The 16,876-nt window shown below is 37.8% G+C and overlaps 1 protein-coding gene across 2 annotated transcripts; it reads left to right on the forward strand.

Annotated features, from left to right (window-relative positions):
* The first annotated feature begins 1,589 nt into the window (after positions 1 to 1,589).
* Positions 1,590 to 16,410, forward strand: LOC131322604 (ubiquitin carboxyl-terminal hydrolase 14-like). Of its 2 annotated transcripts, none has more exons than XM_058353977.1 (20): positions 1,590 to 1,918; positions 3,180 to 3,351; positions 4,965 to 5,077; positions 5,228 to 5,564; positions 6,813 to 6,907; positions 8,062 to 8,195; positions 8,281 to 8,337; positions 8,464 to 8,541; positions 9,987 to 10,041; positions 10,127 to 10,168; positions 10,611 to 10,691; positions 12,857 to 13,055; positions 13,131 to 13,188; positions 13,263 to 13,388; positions 13,743 to 13,831; positions 13,933 to 14,022; positions 14,262 to 14,429; positions 14,538 to 14,650; positions 14,750 to 14,876; positions 15,707 to 16,410. In XM_058353977.1, exons 1-20 carry the CDS (start codon positions 1,823 to 1,825, stop codon positions 15,883 to 15,885), a joined length of 2,409 nt encoding a protein of 802 aa, XP_058209960.1. In that variant the 5' UTR covers positions 1,590 to 1,822; the 3' UTR covers positions 15,886 to 16,410. The 2 variants fall into 2 exon arrangements, with proteins under 2 accessions (XP_058209960.1, XP_058209961.1); XM_058353978.1 differs by having other exon boundaries at positions 1,591 to 1,918; positions 13,266 to 13,388.
* The last annotated feature ends 466 nt before the right edge of the window (positions 16,411 to 16,876 follow it).

Genomic DNA, 16,876 nt, shown 5'->3' on the forward strand with positions numbered 1-16,876 from the left:
AGTTAGGATATTGAAATTTCTATTTCGCCGCCGAATGTAAGACTAATTAGTTATTTATTTTTTAAAAATTCACATATTTTTAAATAAATATTCTATAGCAATATATATTATACATAGATTACTTTGAAAAATATTTTAAAAAATAGTATATATGTATTTAGGAAGTGGCCGAATCGGAGATGGGTTTGAGCTACGAACAGGCTTGGCGCATGTGTCAGACCGAGGAACGATTGGGTCGACATCTAGCCCGTGGAATGGCGGTGTAAGACCATGTGACTGGGGCGGGATGCTATTGGTGCGATATTTAACCCATGAAATAGTGGTGTAAGACCATGCGATTGGGGCGGGATGCCATTGGCCCAACACAAGGTGATCACAATAGCTAGCATGGCTCCATGTGAATACCAAGTGACATGGCTAGATGATGTGGAGCTTGTTCGCGTGACAAACGACGAATGTCATTCACAAAGGTGGATGCAGGTGATTGTCATCAACTATATATTGAACACAAGCTTACTAAGAGTCCAACTATAGTCTCTCTTCATAAGGTAGAAATTAATAAGCCCATACTACGATGTGAAAGAAGTTGTGTACTCCTCCTCTTTTGAGCTGGGACTGACTTGAGTATTGAAGTGTTATATGACTGCGTACGATTGGTTAGATACTAATCGATGATTGATTTTGGAGGCTTAAGGAGGTCTACGAGAGAGAGAGAGAGAGAGAGAGAGAGAGAGAGAGAGTGAGTTTAGATTGGATCCGACGCATACTAGAGATGAGAGGCAGAATTGAATGAGCATGAGCGAGTTGTGGGTGCATTAATTCTCTTTTTTTTTTCCTCGAACTTGCTATAAAAAACCAAGAAAAACCATTTTTTTTATTATATTTTTTCGAAAACTCTGTTTTTAAAGAGAAAATCTTATTCACAAAGAGTTTTGTAAATATGGTTTTACGGAGCAAATCACAATCGCTTTCATTAACATTCATATCGTTTGAAATAGGGTAAACTATAGTTAACCTCCTCTAACTAAGCCTTGTGTGCACTTTACCCCCTCTAACTTTTTTTTTGGCACTCAACCCCCTCTAACTAACTAAAAATCAAACAGTCATAATTTCAAACGGTCATAACTTCTTCGTCCGAAATCGAAAACATGCAAATTATATATCGATTTCGAGGTCTTGAAATCAGCTTTCTAATGACACCAAAATCACATCACGATTCAAAGGACACAGAAAGTTATGATCAAAAAAGTAAGAGTTGGTAGACAGAAAGACCGTTTTTGATCATAACTTTCTGTGTGCTTTGAATCGTGATGTGATTTTGGTGTCATTGGAAAACTGACTTCAAGACCTCAAAATCGATATATAATTTGCATATTTTCGATTTCAGACGAAGAAGTTATGACCGTTTGAAGTTATGACCGTTTGATTTTCAGTTAGTTAAAAAGGGTTGAGTGCAAAAAAAAAAGTTAGAAGGGGCAAAGTGCATGCGAGGCTTAGTTAGAGGGAGTTAACTATAGTTTACCCTTTAAAATACAATTGCAATTCATTTCCTAAGGAAGTATCTCTCGTTCCCATTTTATAAAACCCTTCCCCAAGCGACCGTAAAGCACTGGACTGAGGACTCCGAAAGGGCTTTTATTTGACGTGCTCTATAGAAAGACTTTCCTTCCACTCTTTCGGCGCAAAGTCGCTTGCTCAACCTTGGAGCAAAGCACAGAAGTTTCCCCCCATTATTCATCGATCCGATTCCCTCACTCCTCACTCCATCCTCTCTCTTTCTCTCTATCCTTCGATTTGCACAGAGCGGATTTTCAACTCAAGCATGGACCTGCTGCGAGCGAACCTCGCTCGAGTTCGAATCCCAGAGCCGACTAACCGCATCTACAAACACGAGTGCTGCATTTCCTTCGATACGCCGGTATTCGCTCTACCTTTCGCTACTTCTCGTGAAATTATCTTCTGTCTGGTTTCTTAGAGAGTTTGTAAAAAATAAAATAAAATTCACGAACTTAGTCTGCGAACACTTGACTGTATGAAAAAATGAATACTTATATAACATGCGAAGTGCCTCGTTGAAGGTAGTTGGCCTTATTAGTCAACACCAAGTCACATAATTCTCGTGCGGGTGCGCGAGCTTATAAGCATCTTTAAAACTCATGCCAAACAATTGAAATCCGTGAGAGTGAGGATTGCACAGTGTGAGGATTGAGAGCGGAAGAGCAAGACAGTTTGATGGATTATGCGACTAAGGTCGTCACATAGAGCCGAGCTATGATGTGATTTTTCACTATTGTGCGTGTATATGTATCTAAATTTGCTGTATCAACTTAGGTTCTATTATTCCATGCATATCAGTTTTTAAACTGAGGAGGTGCATTGCTTTGGATATTCTAGCAAGTCTATTTGTGATTTTTGTTTACATCTTGCGAAATTTTCACTTGTCTGGCTGCTGAGATTTTTTAATTTTAATTTTTTGAAATGAAGAGACTTTACATTGACCATTTACATATTTTTATCACCGTGAACGCGAGGCAATGTTCTAAAAGTCGCTCGGCACTAGTCGGGCGGTCAGCCACCTTCGAGCGATTAATCGGATTAATCAACGCATATTAATTAGTAATCGGTGATTAATCGTTAGTCCGACCTAATCGGATAGGCGCTGCCAACGATTAATTCCTTGTTTTAGAACACTGACGTGAGGTGAATAAATTCGAAAATACTTTCACTTAGTCTGTTTTTAGTAATTGCATTGCACCTCGTTAAAGCTAGTGGGCTTTATCAATCAACAAAGAGAGCCGACTTATGATATGAAGTTTGTGTGCGTGTGTATTAAAACTTGTCGGCTTTATCAATCAACAAAGAGAGCCAACTTATGAGATGGAGTTTGTATGCGTGTGTGTTAAAACTAGTCGGCTTTGGTATATGCATAAGTTTGCTACATGTCCATGTTTTTGAATTCGTAAGGAACGTAAGGTACTATTGTTTCATTGATGTGACTATTTTAATTGGCATGTTTTTGCTAATTTTTACAAAGATGAGGTTCTTAAAAGTGAGAGTGAACACGAAGCTTACTTTTCCTATTGATTTTTAATTTTTTGTTTGGCAACTGAAATGAGGGTCACTTTCTTTACATTGAAACTACATGTTTTTTGATGATGATGTATTTGTGCATCTTTCAGAAGTCTGAAGGTGGGCTATATATTGACATGAACACATTTCTTGCCTTTGGGAAGGATTGTGTGGGTTGGAATTTTGAAAAGACTGGGAATCCGGTTTATTTGCACATAAGACAGACAAGAAAGCTGGTTTGTGAAGACAGGCCTTTGAAGAAACCGACACTTTTGGCTATAGGTAACTCAGTTAACATGGTAGACGCTTGTGTGGCATAAATATGTGCTGGTATCAATTCAGGATTTGACTGTTGATTTATCTATTACTCCCTCCATCCCAATTTGTTTGCTCATTACGGGAATTCTCCCATTTTATTGACTCAAAGGCTTTGGGTTGAAAAGTGTATAGATTTCCAAAAAATACCCTTTAGAACAACACAATTACATTAATAGTTGTGTTAGAATTGAAACTTTGCCCTTTCGGTGGTTTCCAATTATGGAAAATTGCAAACAATTTGGGACAGCCCAAAAAGGAAATGTGAGCAAGCAAAATGGGATGGAGGGAGTATCATGTTCTTTAAGTACTGCGATAATTATTGAATCACTATATGAATTCTTTCAAGTGTTCATCCACCGCGGTGTGTTGTGGAGTTTTTCATTCGCAATTCTGCCAAAGACATGTAGATGGCCATTGCATTGATGAGAGTATGATTAGTTCTAGAAGCTCATGCAATGGAGTATAGGAGCTCTAATGAATAGGTGGAGAATATAACAACTCACATTCTATCAGCTGATTCATCTCCCCTTTGCAGGCATTCCATTTTGCAGGTGATATTTGGTAATCTTCACGTATGAGGGAGGGAACTTTATTGGTGGTTATTTCCCCAAGAACTAGATATCATTTGCAAGAGAGAAAAGGGAAACATTTGGTACTAGATATCGTTGTTGCCGTTGTTGGATCTTAGATCCTACCTCTGTTTGCTGGAAGTTTTTCTTGCAGGTTTTGTTGGCGCTTCTTGGGTTCCTATTGGTTCTCGGACTGTGGCGATGGGTCGGCGGTGGTGGGGCTGCTCGTTTCTTGGATGTCGGCGGCATCGCTCTTTTTTTCCGCTGCCCTTTTTGCTGCTGCTCAACATGCTGGTTTCCTGGCGGATGGGGGTGGTGTGGTCGGCGTGCAGGTGGTTGCTTTGGTTGGCGTCCGTGGGGCGGCGGTGGCAGTGGCTCTGCTCTGGTGGCGGCAGCAGTTGTTGGTTAGGATTAGGGTTTTGTTTTCTTAGGGTTTGGGCTTGACCCCTTTGGTGTTTGGGCTTTGGCCCTTTAGGTTTGGGCTTAGTCCCTTGGCGTGTCTTTGGCTCCTTGCCAATTGAGGGTTTGGATCTTGGACTGGGCAAATGATTGTTCTTAGCTTTGTTAGGAATACGATGCCCTTCTCCTTGTCCTATTAGTCTTTTTAAGAATTTCAAAGGTTAATGAATTTTTTTTGTTGTTCAAAAAAATAATAATAAAGAGTTTGGTGGTGGAGACATGTAAATTATGAACTAGTTGTGCAAAATTTGTTCCCATGGGCAAGTGGCGTACGATATTCTGTGGGTTCCAGCAGTAGAAAGCATTGAAAATGAAGTGAGGGAACTGGTGGTCTATGGCTATTAGGTGCCTGAGAGATGTTTAGCTCTTTTGAGAAGCCTGTTGCGGAGAATATGTTGTTTTTGTATAGTCATACAGTTTCTTCTTCAATGTCTTATTATTTTTTCTTTTTGAAGTTGCAGTTCTTGTTCATAAATGTTTTTGTTTTGTGTAAATTTTGGCATTTGTTGACGTGGAAATGACTTGCTTTTACTATTGTCTCATTTGCAGGTGTTGATGGAGGGTTTGACAACAATGAACCTGAATATGAAGAAACAAAGAACATAGTCATATTACCAGATTATGTTACTCTTCCATTTCCTTCCGTTGAGTTGCCAGAGAAGGTACTTTTTGGTTACGCTTATTGTGTATTGAACTATTTTTTTACATTATTGTTCACTTTTTTCTTCTGATTTCGGTTCTAGAAGAAAGCAATAATCTCAATAAAGGGATTTGTGCCCAATTTTGTCCGTTATTTTTATTTGAATTGGCAGGTAAGGTTGGCAGTTGATGCTATTTTAATGGCTGAGGGGGCTGAGCGGAAGGAGCAGGTTGCATCATGGACTGCTGATAAGAAACATGTCAGTGAATACGCCTTGAATCTGCAGCAGCTTGACAATGGAGTTATTATTCAACCCTCCGGGTGGAAATGTGCCAAGTGCAACAAGACTGAAAATCTCTGGTTAAATTTGACTGATGGAATGATCCTTTGTGGTAGGCGAAATTGGGATGGCAGTGGTGGTAACAACCACGCCATTGAACACTTCAAGGAAACAGGCTACCCTGTTGCTGTAAAGCTTGGGACAATAACTGCTGATCTAGATGCAGCAGGTAATGCAAACGTGTTCGTTTCATGTTTGAGTCTTAAAAGTTCCCTTCAATCGTAGTTCTCTCTTATTGCGTGCGTGGACATTGATTTCCAGAAGTCGTGGGTTCTTTCACAATTATGTACCTGTCATAGGGCATTGTTTTTTGGACTGACGATCGGAGAACGGAAGATAAACAGAATCTCCTAATTGTTGGTAGTAAAATTGGTGCTGTACTGCTGTAGTTATTTGAAAAGAATCAGTAGTCTGATGCTATTATTGGAAGAGGAGGTGTTCTCCAAAAGTGATTTGTTTTGAGTTTGTTGAATACTCTGTGCCAAGGAATCATGATGTATATAAGAATAACGGCTTGAGATAAGCTGTTGAATCATGATAATTGATATGCAAAAGAACACGAGAGCTGTAAATTTGCACATCAAGAGACTCGGTACAATGAAGATAATGTTCTCGTGCTTATATCGTGTCCCGATTTTGCCACGGGAACACGACTTAATGGAAAATCAAGGGGTTTTACTTCTACGTGCAGATGGTATAGTGCCTAGATACCTTCACTTAGTTTGATGGCTTGTCTTTGGGGAAATTCAGACTGAAAGTGTCATATTGGCAAAATAGAGAGGAAAAAAACAACTTTTGAAATCAAAGACCGCGAGAAGAGTTTTTTGACTTGCTAGGAAGTAGGAAATGTTTATTATTTTGCATCTATTTAAGAAAGGGAAATGGTGGATAAATAAAAGATACAGTGGTGGCATTTTGTTTGAATTATACTACACATTGATGTGTCTTTTGTTTTGAAGTACTAGAAATTAAATTAGTCACTTCATTTTTTTGTGAAAGTTTTATTGCAGAAGCTCTCTTTTTCTGCATACTAGTGATCATGTGAAATAGACTTGGTGTTTGCCGATGAAGTTTAGGGAGTTGTTCTGAGTAGAGATACATTGTTCCAATGTTATAGGATGGCAACAGAGATGTGGGGAGTTATTTAGTCTAGAATGTGAAGTCAGTATTAGAATCTTTAGTAGTGTACGATTCTACTTTTTAGAGTCATACAGAAATTGGATCTCAAAACTGTCTACAGACTGGAGGCAAGAGTAGAAAGGAAAAAGGATTATCTTGCATGCTGGATTTGGGAAAGCGCTGAATTAGATCATCTATTTCTCTCTTGAGAGTGCAATTGGTTCTTGGATTTCGTTTGTACTATCTGATTATATGATCTAGTTGAAGTAATGGTGAGCTAACAATTGTGGCAGCTCAGATGTTTTTTCTTACCCGGAGGATGAAAGTGTTTTGGATCCACTTCTTGCCCAGCATCTGGCATTTTTTGGTATTGATTTTTCCTCCCTCCAAAAGGTTAGTTATATCTATTGCTTCCTGTTTATTCTAATGCTTTTGAAAGTTCAATTTTGCTATTGCACGGATGGGAAACATAACCTTTAATATGTATCCATAATCCATGTGACGGTATGCCCAGGAAGGATTAAGGATAATCTGATATAGCTTTCTAGAATTTCATCTTCTACCTTAGCTTGTTACCAAAACATTTTTTTATCCTCTGTTACCATAACATTTGAGTTTCACCATTTATGTGCATATAAAAATGGACTCTCCTTGATTTAGTTCTACTTGGCATACTGTTGATTTGATAAGATTACCGCATGAGCGAACATCTGAATGAAGTCATAAAGTGAGAAGACATCTCTGTTTGTAAATGCATGCTTATTTAGAGTGACCATGCAGATCTCAAACACTTCTCAATATAATCCTCTTCTTATGTTTGTGAGGTTTGCTTCTAAGTACTTATGGGAGTCTTTAGTAGGTGGAATAAATGGGTTTGTATGTACTTGATTGTTCTGTTATGTCGTGAAGTTTGTGAAGTTGACGTTCAGCAGGAGGGATACACACAATTCATCCTTGAGGTTTCTGAGCTGCCCAGGCAACCTGCCTTGTGAAAATTATGAATTCCGTTGATTAACAGATTTTGCCTTTGGGTCTTGGAAGATTCATGGAAGAGTTTAAACTGTTAGAGAGTCTTTTGAAAATGCAAAGTTGTCATCGTAGTAACAAAAAGATTTGTGGAGGTCAATCAACTCACTGTGTTAGGCTGTTAGCTGACATCGATAGATGATTGACAATCACGATTCTTCCTCCTCTGGCTCATCATAAGACTTGGAAGCGGTTGTGTTTCTTAAATCCAACACAAAATTCTCAAGAGATTTCACCATCGCATATTACACTGAATAGCACTTTTGTGATGCTAGATTCCAATGTTTATGCAAATATAGCATTTTTCCTATAACCATAACTACTGTGTGACATGTGGTCAGAGGCTTCTTTCTATTCTGTTTTCTTTGGTGGACTTGTTACCCATTCTCTTGCACCGTTCCGTTATTTCAGATACACATAACCTAGCCTTAATAGTTCATGCACTCGTATTCGATGTTAATTATGCTTCTGCTTTTGCAAAAATAGTAATTCCTTCTTATATTATGTAATAAAAATCTCAGACTGAAATGACGACTGCTGAAAGGGAACTTGACCAGAATACAAATTTTGACTGGAACCGAATTCAAGAAAGTGGACAGGAAATACTACCACTTTTTGGACCTGGTTACACTGGACTTGTCAATTTGGGTAACAGGTTAGAATGCTGCTAGGGACAATGTTACTTATGTTTGTATATTTGTCAATGTTACTAATTGATTTATCTGCATATTCCATTTTAGTTGCTACCTCGCTGCAACTATGCAAGTTGTGTTCTCCACTCGTTCCTTTTGCTCACGGTTAGTATATCATTCTTCTATATTTTGTATGATGTAGTTGCCAATCCAGCATGGAGATACTTTTACTTGTGTTATGGTCTTTATTCTCTTATTTTGATCGTGTGGTCTGTTATATTACTTCATCAGATACTACATGACTCAAAGTTTGAAAAAGGCTTTTGAGGCTGCTCCGGCTGATCCAACTGTAGACCTGAATACACAGCTGTGAGTAATTAGTTCACTGTTACAATTTAATACTTCTTTCATATTCTAATATGATACTTGAGGCTTTAATGGTCTGTTCTGATTCCATAAGTGTTTGAAGTGGGAGCGTGGGACTCATGTTGACCAAGAATCAGTAGCCATATCTATTCTCTGTATCGTTATGTATTCTAAATGATGATCGTTTGCTTAGCGACAAGCTATGCTGAAGGCTGACCTAGGTTTTCTGTTTGGGATCATTGATCATTGAAGGACTTGTGGATGATGGATTAGAGTTGAGGGCCTGAACATCTTATTTAGGGTTGTCAAGGTTAAAGTAAGGTAGGGAAGTGTTTTAAACTAGATTGACAATGCTTTTGGGGATTAGATTGTGGTATTCTAATGTTGTGAAAAGGAACTCAAAACCAATGCTGTTATAATTTACAAGAAAGGAAGCTCTTCACCCTCAAACAGATGAGACATTTAACTAAAATGCAAAATCAAGTTATCTTATATTCAACTTGATAGGATAGAAGAATTGAGCAGGTACATACTAGCTGGTGCGCTTCCTTCTCATATTACAAAGTTCAGAACCAGAATTTTGTTCTGTTAGTCTAAACTAAGAAATTTTGACCAGTTCTAATGGGCTGTTGGGATGTCACCTCAGGGATTGTAGCTACTACACTACCAATGAAGGTAATTGCTAATCATATCAAGTACTGATTGCATCTTGTGATAGTATGGATTAGTGATTACCTATAGAGCAACTTGCTTTTGGATGCTAGCTGGAGGTGTTGAAGTTGAAACCAGTCAAGTGGGGTGTGGTCCAAATTTAATAGTGATGTTGGTGCATGGAGGCTAATTTTGTGGGCAGTTTATGACGGTAGGCCTAGACTGATGGAATGTGGTGCAACAGTCGTACTGATGTTGGCTCCAACTAGTGTATTCAGCCACTCAAAAATATCGTTCTGAGTTATTGATCTAGCTTTCTACGATTTGAGAACATTCTATACCATTTTGTAAAAACCTTTTGCATTCTGAAATCAACTTTTAAAGTGAAAGTGTGAAACTTTGGATACTATCTTGTAAATACACACTTTTTTTGCTTGAAAAGCCGAAGTGGAGGTTATTTTTACTTTTCTGCGTAAAATAGAGAAAATGTTCTCCATTTCAAGTATCATTGGGAATTGATTCAAACTTTTTCAGTATCAACTGCAGTGGTGATGGTCATCACTTTTCAATACCTCTCTTTCTTGTAGAAATTTCTGTGATAGAGCATGGAAAACATTAATTTTTCTAGCATGGTGATGTGTTCTGTCTTATGCTTGCTTTTCCCTTTTTGTCATCTGTGATATTTAATGTTGCAGTGCATCTGATTGGAATGTCACGAGCTGAACACAATAATTGTGGGATGTGGTTTAGTTTAGCATTATTCAGGAACTCTCTTACACATTTGTTTTGTATGTTAGAGCTAAACTGGCGCATGGCTTGTTATCTGGTAAATACGCAGTCCCAGCACCAGAGGTATGCATATTTCAAAACGGGGTCTATTCAAGCTTTTGGTCTGTGCTTTGTTCATTCACATTGTACTTTTTTGTTTGCTATCTAGAAAGAAGATACAACAAATGTTGCAAACGCTACTCCAATTGCTGTAAGTTTCCAGCTGGACTTCAAGCACGTTATGTCTTTTATTGCTATGGGCATGTCAAAATCACTTCTTTTTTGTTTTTATATGCGGTTTCTTATTTCAATCTGTTTCGGCTTGGATCTTAGAATTTTATGTTGATTTGATTTTGTGAATTGAAGTTTTAAACCATAGTTTCTGTTATGTACTTAGCTTGGCATTTTCTTTGTCCTTCCTTGGAAGTATCGATATCAAATGCATCCTTGCATTGGCCAGCAAGGCATTGGTTCATTCCTTATAAATCTTTATGCTTATTTGCTTTAATTTTCAGCTGCTTCTTTGCTGTTAATATACAGTGTTCAATTGTTCTGACTCCTGAGTTTTCATTTTTGCATTTTGCTTTTCTCGTTCTTTTGCCTTTTAACCCTTTCTTTTGTTTTGCTGTTGTGTTCACTCTTCAAACTTGCAGAAACAGGATGGCATACCTCCTCGTATGTTCAAGGGAGTCATTGCTGCTAGTCATCCTGAATTTTCTACAATGAGACAACAGGTATCAAATAGGTCAAAAGCGATTTGATAAGACTGTAGTCCTGTTTACTTGTTATTTCGACACATACGGAGCTGATTTATTACTTCCTAAATGTATATGGTTTCTTTTCTTTTAGTGCAGAGGATGACCTAACTATCCAGTTTAATGCTTCAATGTTGAACACTGTTATTGTACTAACGTAACCTAACCAAAAGACGTAGTGTAACACCCCCCCATCCTCTTACCCTTTCCAGTTGTGGGTGATGAGGTATTTGAAATGCCCTAATCTAGGTTTTTTCTTAAGAGTAAGGGGGTTACCCTAAAAGTTCTGATGATTCCCGCCCATGATTTTTAATTGGGTAAATTTTACTGACCTCCCCTGAGGTTTCTGACAAATGCAGAGACCTCCCTCAAGTTTTTGAAATTGCACTATCCTCCTTCTGGTTTAGATGTCGGCTGCACATACCCCCAGCCGTTAGTCAACTGTCACAAAAGGTGACGGAAATTGGCGAGGTCAGCCAAGAGTGAAGATTCATTCCCTACTTAGCCCTTATGTCATGTCTCTAGCCCTTTATACCATCTTTGTTTTTTCCCCTAAAAAAGCAATAAATACATAACCAAATACCTAACTTATTTACCTTAACATAAAACTAAAACACCACAAGTTCATGATATCTCTTCATCGAACAAAGATTACACGTTTGACATTTTCGGCTAACCAAAAGTGATTTTTTTGAAGTTTTATAAGTTTTGGCATTTTTTTTTTTTACTTTCTTGGTTTGTCTAGATAAGAGGAATCTAAGTAGTAAAATAATGTAAATTGATTTGACAAAATTAACTATAGACAGAATAAATGAAATAAACTGATAAACCAGCTTATTTTGATTAATTTTTTCTTTTTTCTCAAGTTTGTAAAATTTGGCCTGTAGTTTTTTAATTTTCTCGATTCCCCTTGTTAAGACAAACCTAAAAATTAAAAAGTATTGACTCAGTTTAGAAAAGTTCACTAATGACAACAAAAAGCCGATAAAATAATCAAAATTTTGAAATTTGTAGGATCTGTAAATTTGTGATAAACTTTAAAAAAGAAAAAGGTCTCCTAAAATGTCCAATCATTATTCTTTAAAAACCCACCTTAAAAGTTGTATGTAAGTAGATTGACTTTTTTTAGCCAAAGACAAAATAAAAAGAAAGGCATCTCAAACTATTTTTTTTTTTTTCATTAAGACAGAAATGAAAAAAAAGATTTCAACAGTTTTACTTTTTTTTGTGGATTTTTTTAGTTGTTAGTGAACTTTTATTTCTCTGGTTCCCAATTTTATACTTGTCCATTGAATCATTAAAGAAATTGGTAAAGAACTAGAAAAGGAAAAAATGGAAATAAAAGGTTTTGAAAATTTATTTTTTGAGATCCCATATAGAGCACAGGTGACTGGTCAAATTTTAATTAAGATGGTTAGTTCGTCATTAGTTTTGTGTTTTGAGTTATTTGTTTTTGCAAATAGACTAGAATTACGAGGAAAATTGTGAAGGGGTAAAAAACTAAAAGCACAACTTCTGTTAATAGAAGTTACCCAACAACTCTGACAGGAGAGCTTAGTGCAATTTCAGAAACCTGACGGGGAGTTTGTGTGGTTGTCAGAAACCGCAGGGGAGGTAAGTGAAATTTACCCTTTTAATTTCGGATTTTTATTTTACCCTTTTATTGTTAGGGGCTATTATGTATGTTTTATGACCATTAAATGTATCATTTTGATAGATGAGTGGAAGACTGACTATCTGCTAAAAGTTGTTCGTTTTCTTTTGTCCAGTTGTTTATATGATTATATCAAATACCATTAGCTCTTATCTTTAAGTGCATTAACATAAATTTCTTTGTGACATATTTATCACAAGGTACTCAGGTGTCACTTAGATTCACAAGACGCTAGCTACTTTTAGCGGCTTGTTGTCTTGCAAGCTGGTACTGGGTTACTGGATTAGCCTGTAGATGTCTAGCTCTAACAATGATGGGTAGCTCTAACAATGAGGCTTAATGTTAAGGGAATGTGGTTTGACCAATAACTGAACCACCTGACTTACCCTTTTGTTGCCTTCCAAGACGGGCCCAGTTTTCTCTACTATAGTTGCTGTTATTGTTATTTTATTTACTTAAATACATCATTGACACTATAACTTATGTCTAGGATGCCTTAGAATTCTTTCTCCATTTCATTGACCAAGTTGAACGAGTCAATGCCGGCAAGCCTGAATTTGATCCGTCAACAAGTTTCAAGTTTGGTATTGAAGAGCGACTGTTATGTCCGTCTGGAAAGGTTGCTTACAATAGAAGGCATGACTATATTCTCTCTCTAAGCATACCACTACACTTAGCTACCAACAAAGGTAAAGCTTCTCTACCTGCTATTTGTCTGAGATTTCCATTCTTGCTTTCTGATGCTGATGTGTGATATAATCCAGATGAGATTGAAGCTTTTCATAAATCCAAGGCCGAAAGAGATAGACAAGGGAAGGAAGTGTAAGTACGTTTTGACTTTTTTCATGCATTTATTAGTTTTCAGAATTCTCTTGATTCAGTATGTTTCGTTGTAGCAGGTCTACTGATGAAATTGTACGCCCAAGGGTGCGTTTGGTCGACTGCTTAAGGAGCTTTGTTGCTGAAGAAGAGGTGCATGATTTTTACAGCAATGAATTGAAAGCTAAAGTTACAGCTACCAAGTAGGCTTCCTGATCTTTGGGACAAATAACTGTCCTCCCTAAAATTATTTTCCATAAAATTGAGAAGGAAATCTGGCCCATACCGGGTTGGAGATTGTCAGATCACTGTCTAGTCGATTTGGCTCTGAATATGGTGGGTCCACTGTTATTGTGGTTGTAGTCTTAATTAATTTTGACCATTCTGAAGCTGAGCAGCTGACATTTGCTATAAGTTAATCCTCCCTGGTTTCAAATGCTAGTTACGGCTATTAACTTACCTTGTAAAATGTCATAAGAATGTTAAAAAGCATGACTAAACTTTTCAAGTGCCATTTCGTTCTATCTCCAATCCGTTTGTGTTGTCTATCACCACAGAACTGCAGGGCTTATTTCATTCCCCGATTATCTCGTGCTGCACATGCGAAAATTTGTGATGGAGGCAGGCTGGGTGCCCAAAAAACTTGGTATTTTCTTTTATGGTTTTGCTTAATTCCTTACAAAGCAAATACATTAGAGGTGGTTTGATAATCAGTTATCTCATTCTTTGCTTTGTTTGTCTTCTTAGATGTTTATATAGATGTTCCTGACACCATAGATATTAGTGACATGCGCAGCAAGGGTATCCAACCTGGGGAGGAGCTGTTACCTGAACCTGGTAAGTGGTTCTCCATACCTTTAGTAAGTTCTTGATGGAATTGTGTATGACGTATGCATATTTTGGCAAATTATTAGCAAAAGACAGATAAGTCCTTCTAGAGTTGTCGATACAAAGACAGATATTTACTTTCTTTGGATATTACTCACTCTAGAGGTGTCGATTAGACACGTCATATATCCTGTGGGCCATTTCATCTGGCATTTAAACTACTGATTATTTGATTTTATACTATACAGTTGCTGAGGATATGGCAGAACCAAAGGTTCTAGCTGATGATGATATAGTTTCCCAACTTGTGTCGATGGGATTTAACAATCTTCATTGTCAAAAAGCTGCTATCAACACCTCAAATGCCGGGGTGGAAGTGGCAATGAATTGGTTACTATCTCACATGGATGATGCTGGTATTTTAGTTTAAATGATCTTTTTTACGGCAGTTAAATTCGAAAACCACATAGCTTTGTGATGTCATCTTAGAATATGGAACCTACTAATGCACTCTTTTGTGCTAGACATTGATGCACCAATCTCCCAAGAGCCTCAAAGTGTTGATCAATCGAAAGTTGATACTTTGGTTTCATTTGGGTTTCAAGAAGATGTAGCTCGCAAGGCACTGAAGGCGTCGGTAGGATATTCTCATTGTGAAAATCTCATTCGACAGTTTGGTAACATAGGCTGCTGGAACTTCTATAACTGTTTCTTTTGCGTACGTAATTCTCAACAGGGTGGTGACATTGAGAAAGCAACAGATTGGATATTCAACCCCACTAATGTCTCTAGTTCATCAGATATGGATGTTTCGTCAAGTACCACATCCATTGCTGATTCTCCACTGCCTGATGGAGGAGGAGGTCAGTCCCCTGTAATCCTTTATAATGTCTTTGTTCATGGAGACGTTAACTGCTTCTGGTACTGCTACTGCTACCGCTAGCACCACCCCTTGAGTACAACTACTCGTGCAATGAAATCTCCATGCGTTTCGATGGAACTGACCGAAAGGTTTGCATTTCCTAACTGATCGAAACGAACACTAGTGGGAAATGAAATCGCAGTGTTTCCGACAAAAACCACAGAACCTAGAAAAAGCTTAGGGAAACAGAAATATTGCAGAACTGCAGAACAAAAGTTCTGTCAACATGGCTTTAATTTTTTTTTTTACTAGCTTGACAATTTTTATGTCATAATGACATTTACTTTTGGTTTTTTACTCATTCTTTTCGACGGAAGTTTATGCTCATTTTTTATTGTGAATTGGTGAATTAATCTATTCAATCTGCATGTTGATTATCAGTCATTAGGTGTTAGGTATGGTCTAATTCATGTTTCCAAACAATTCTGTGTTTGTCTATTTTGAAATGCTTCCAAAATAATTATGGTCCATGGAACATTTCTGAAATGTTCGTGTTTCTATGCCTGCTGATTCAACATGAGGGAACAAAAATTTGATCCTTGCTATGACTACTAGTACTGCAAACACCATCTTTGCATGGTTTTCCGGCCATGGATGTGTTCCTAGTATTCATGGAGTCTCACTTCCCATGAATTTTTAGTCTACTATAGAATGGCCTAGGGATAATTTTTGTCGGGAATTGTGGTTTAGAATGATGCTATAGGTTTATGGGAAGGAAATTTGATCTAATCATACTTTTCTTTTCCTCCTTTCTTCTGGGTCATTCCGCAGCTTACAGGCTTATGGGAATAGTGAGCCACATTGGTACCTCTACCCATTGTGGTCACTATGTTGCTCACATCAACAAAGATGGGCAGTGGGTAATTTTCAATGATGAGAAAGTCGGGGTTTCGAAAAACCCACCCAAGGACATGGGATACTTGTATGTTTTTGAGAGACTCAACAGCTGAAAGCACGACTAAATACAAAAGATGAAAGACCAAATTGATTAAACAGTCGGAAAAGTAGCAGCAAGCCATCTCCTGGCATCTGATCAATCCTTTTGCTCTTGGACGTCTTTTGAATGGCGTCAACCACAACCTTGGCTTGTAGTCGTGGTAATATTTTGCCTCGTTGCTTGACTTGTATCATTGGGTTCAGGCACAACATGTTGATGAAACTTGGTAGTTGTTTAGTTTCATATTGAATGGTGATTTTCTTTTCTGAAAGGAGAGGATTAAGTTTTGGGAATGGTACGATAATGGTTCCTTATGAGAATTTGTATAATTAACATTTGGCTACAGGAAGGAAAGGTACGATAATGGTTTAGGTTCACAATGAGGGGCTAAAACGGTTTAACAAGACTAGCTAGGTATTCTTGTGAGGTCAAATAGCTAATTACTACTCTCTTTTTTCTTATGCTGATATGAGATCAAAAGCTGAACTATGATATGGGATTTCGCATTTTAGTTGTGTGATGTGATTACTCTTCCAAATCTGGTGTTTAGCGGGGCGGTGTTCTCCATTGCACTGTGATTGGCCTTCTCTCCATGATGTTTTGTTCTTGAATCTATTCTCACATCATTTAGTTAAGGAAAGCTTCAATCAGGTGACAGTGTTCAGTGCGGTCGGCTTATGGGTTTGCTTTTCTTAAATGGCCATGCAAGTGAACCCAAGATGTTGACTTGAAATACTCAATCATTGGGACAAAATCATCTATATCTACGGTTTCTACAACGTTTTGTTCCTGAAATTGTACGTGTTCTTTTCATATTGCCGCACATTGCAATCACATCATTATCCTACTCTCTGATATACTTAGTAAGAACACCCAAAATTTTGGTTTGGCAGTTGTGTCGCTAATACATATGGTTTCCTTGTTCATCTTCTTCCTGTTGCGGCTGTTATTCTTGCTGCGGTGGTGGTGGTGTTGGTGGTCGCAGCGGCTCATCAATTTGAGGG

This window comes from Rhododendron vialii, chromosome 4a, assembly GCF_030253575.1.
Source record: "Rhododendron vialii isolate Sample 1 chromosome 4a, ASM3025357v1".
In the NCBI taxonomy this organism is placed as follows: domain Eukaryota; kingdom Viridiplantae; phylum Streptophyta; class Magnoliopsida; order Ericales; family Ericaceae; genus Rhododendron; species Rhododendron vialii.

What these genes read in the sequence shown, in the direction of transcription:
- LOC131322604 (XM_058353977.1), top strand. Translation starts at nt 1,823, where the DNA reads ATGGACCTGCTGCGAGCGAACCTCGCTCGAGTTCGAATCCCAGAGCCG. An exon ending in GCATTTCCTTCGATACGCCG is followed by an intron (nt 1,919 to 3,179) that starts GTATTCGCTCTA and finishes TGCATCTTTCAG; the next exon opens with AAGTCTGAAGGTGGGCTATA. An exon ending in CAAACGCTACTCCAATTGCT is followed by an intron (nt 10,169 to 10,610) that starts GTAAGTTTCCAG and finishes TCAAACTTGCAG; the next exon opens with AAACAGGATGGCATACCTCC.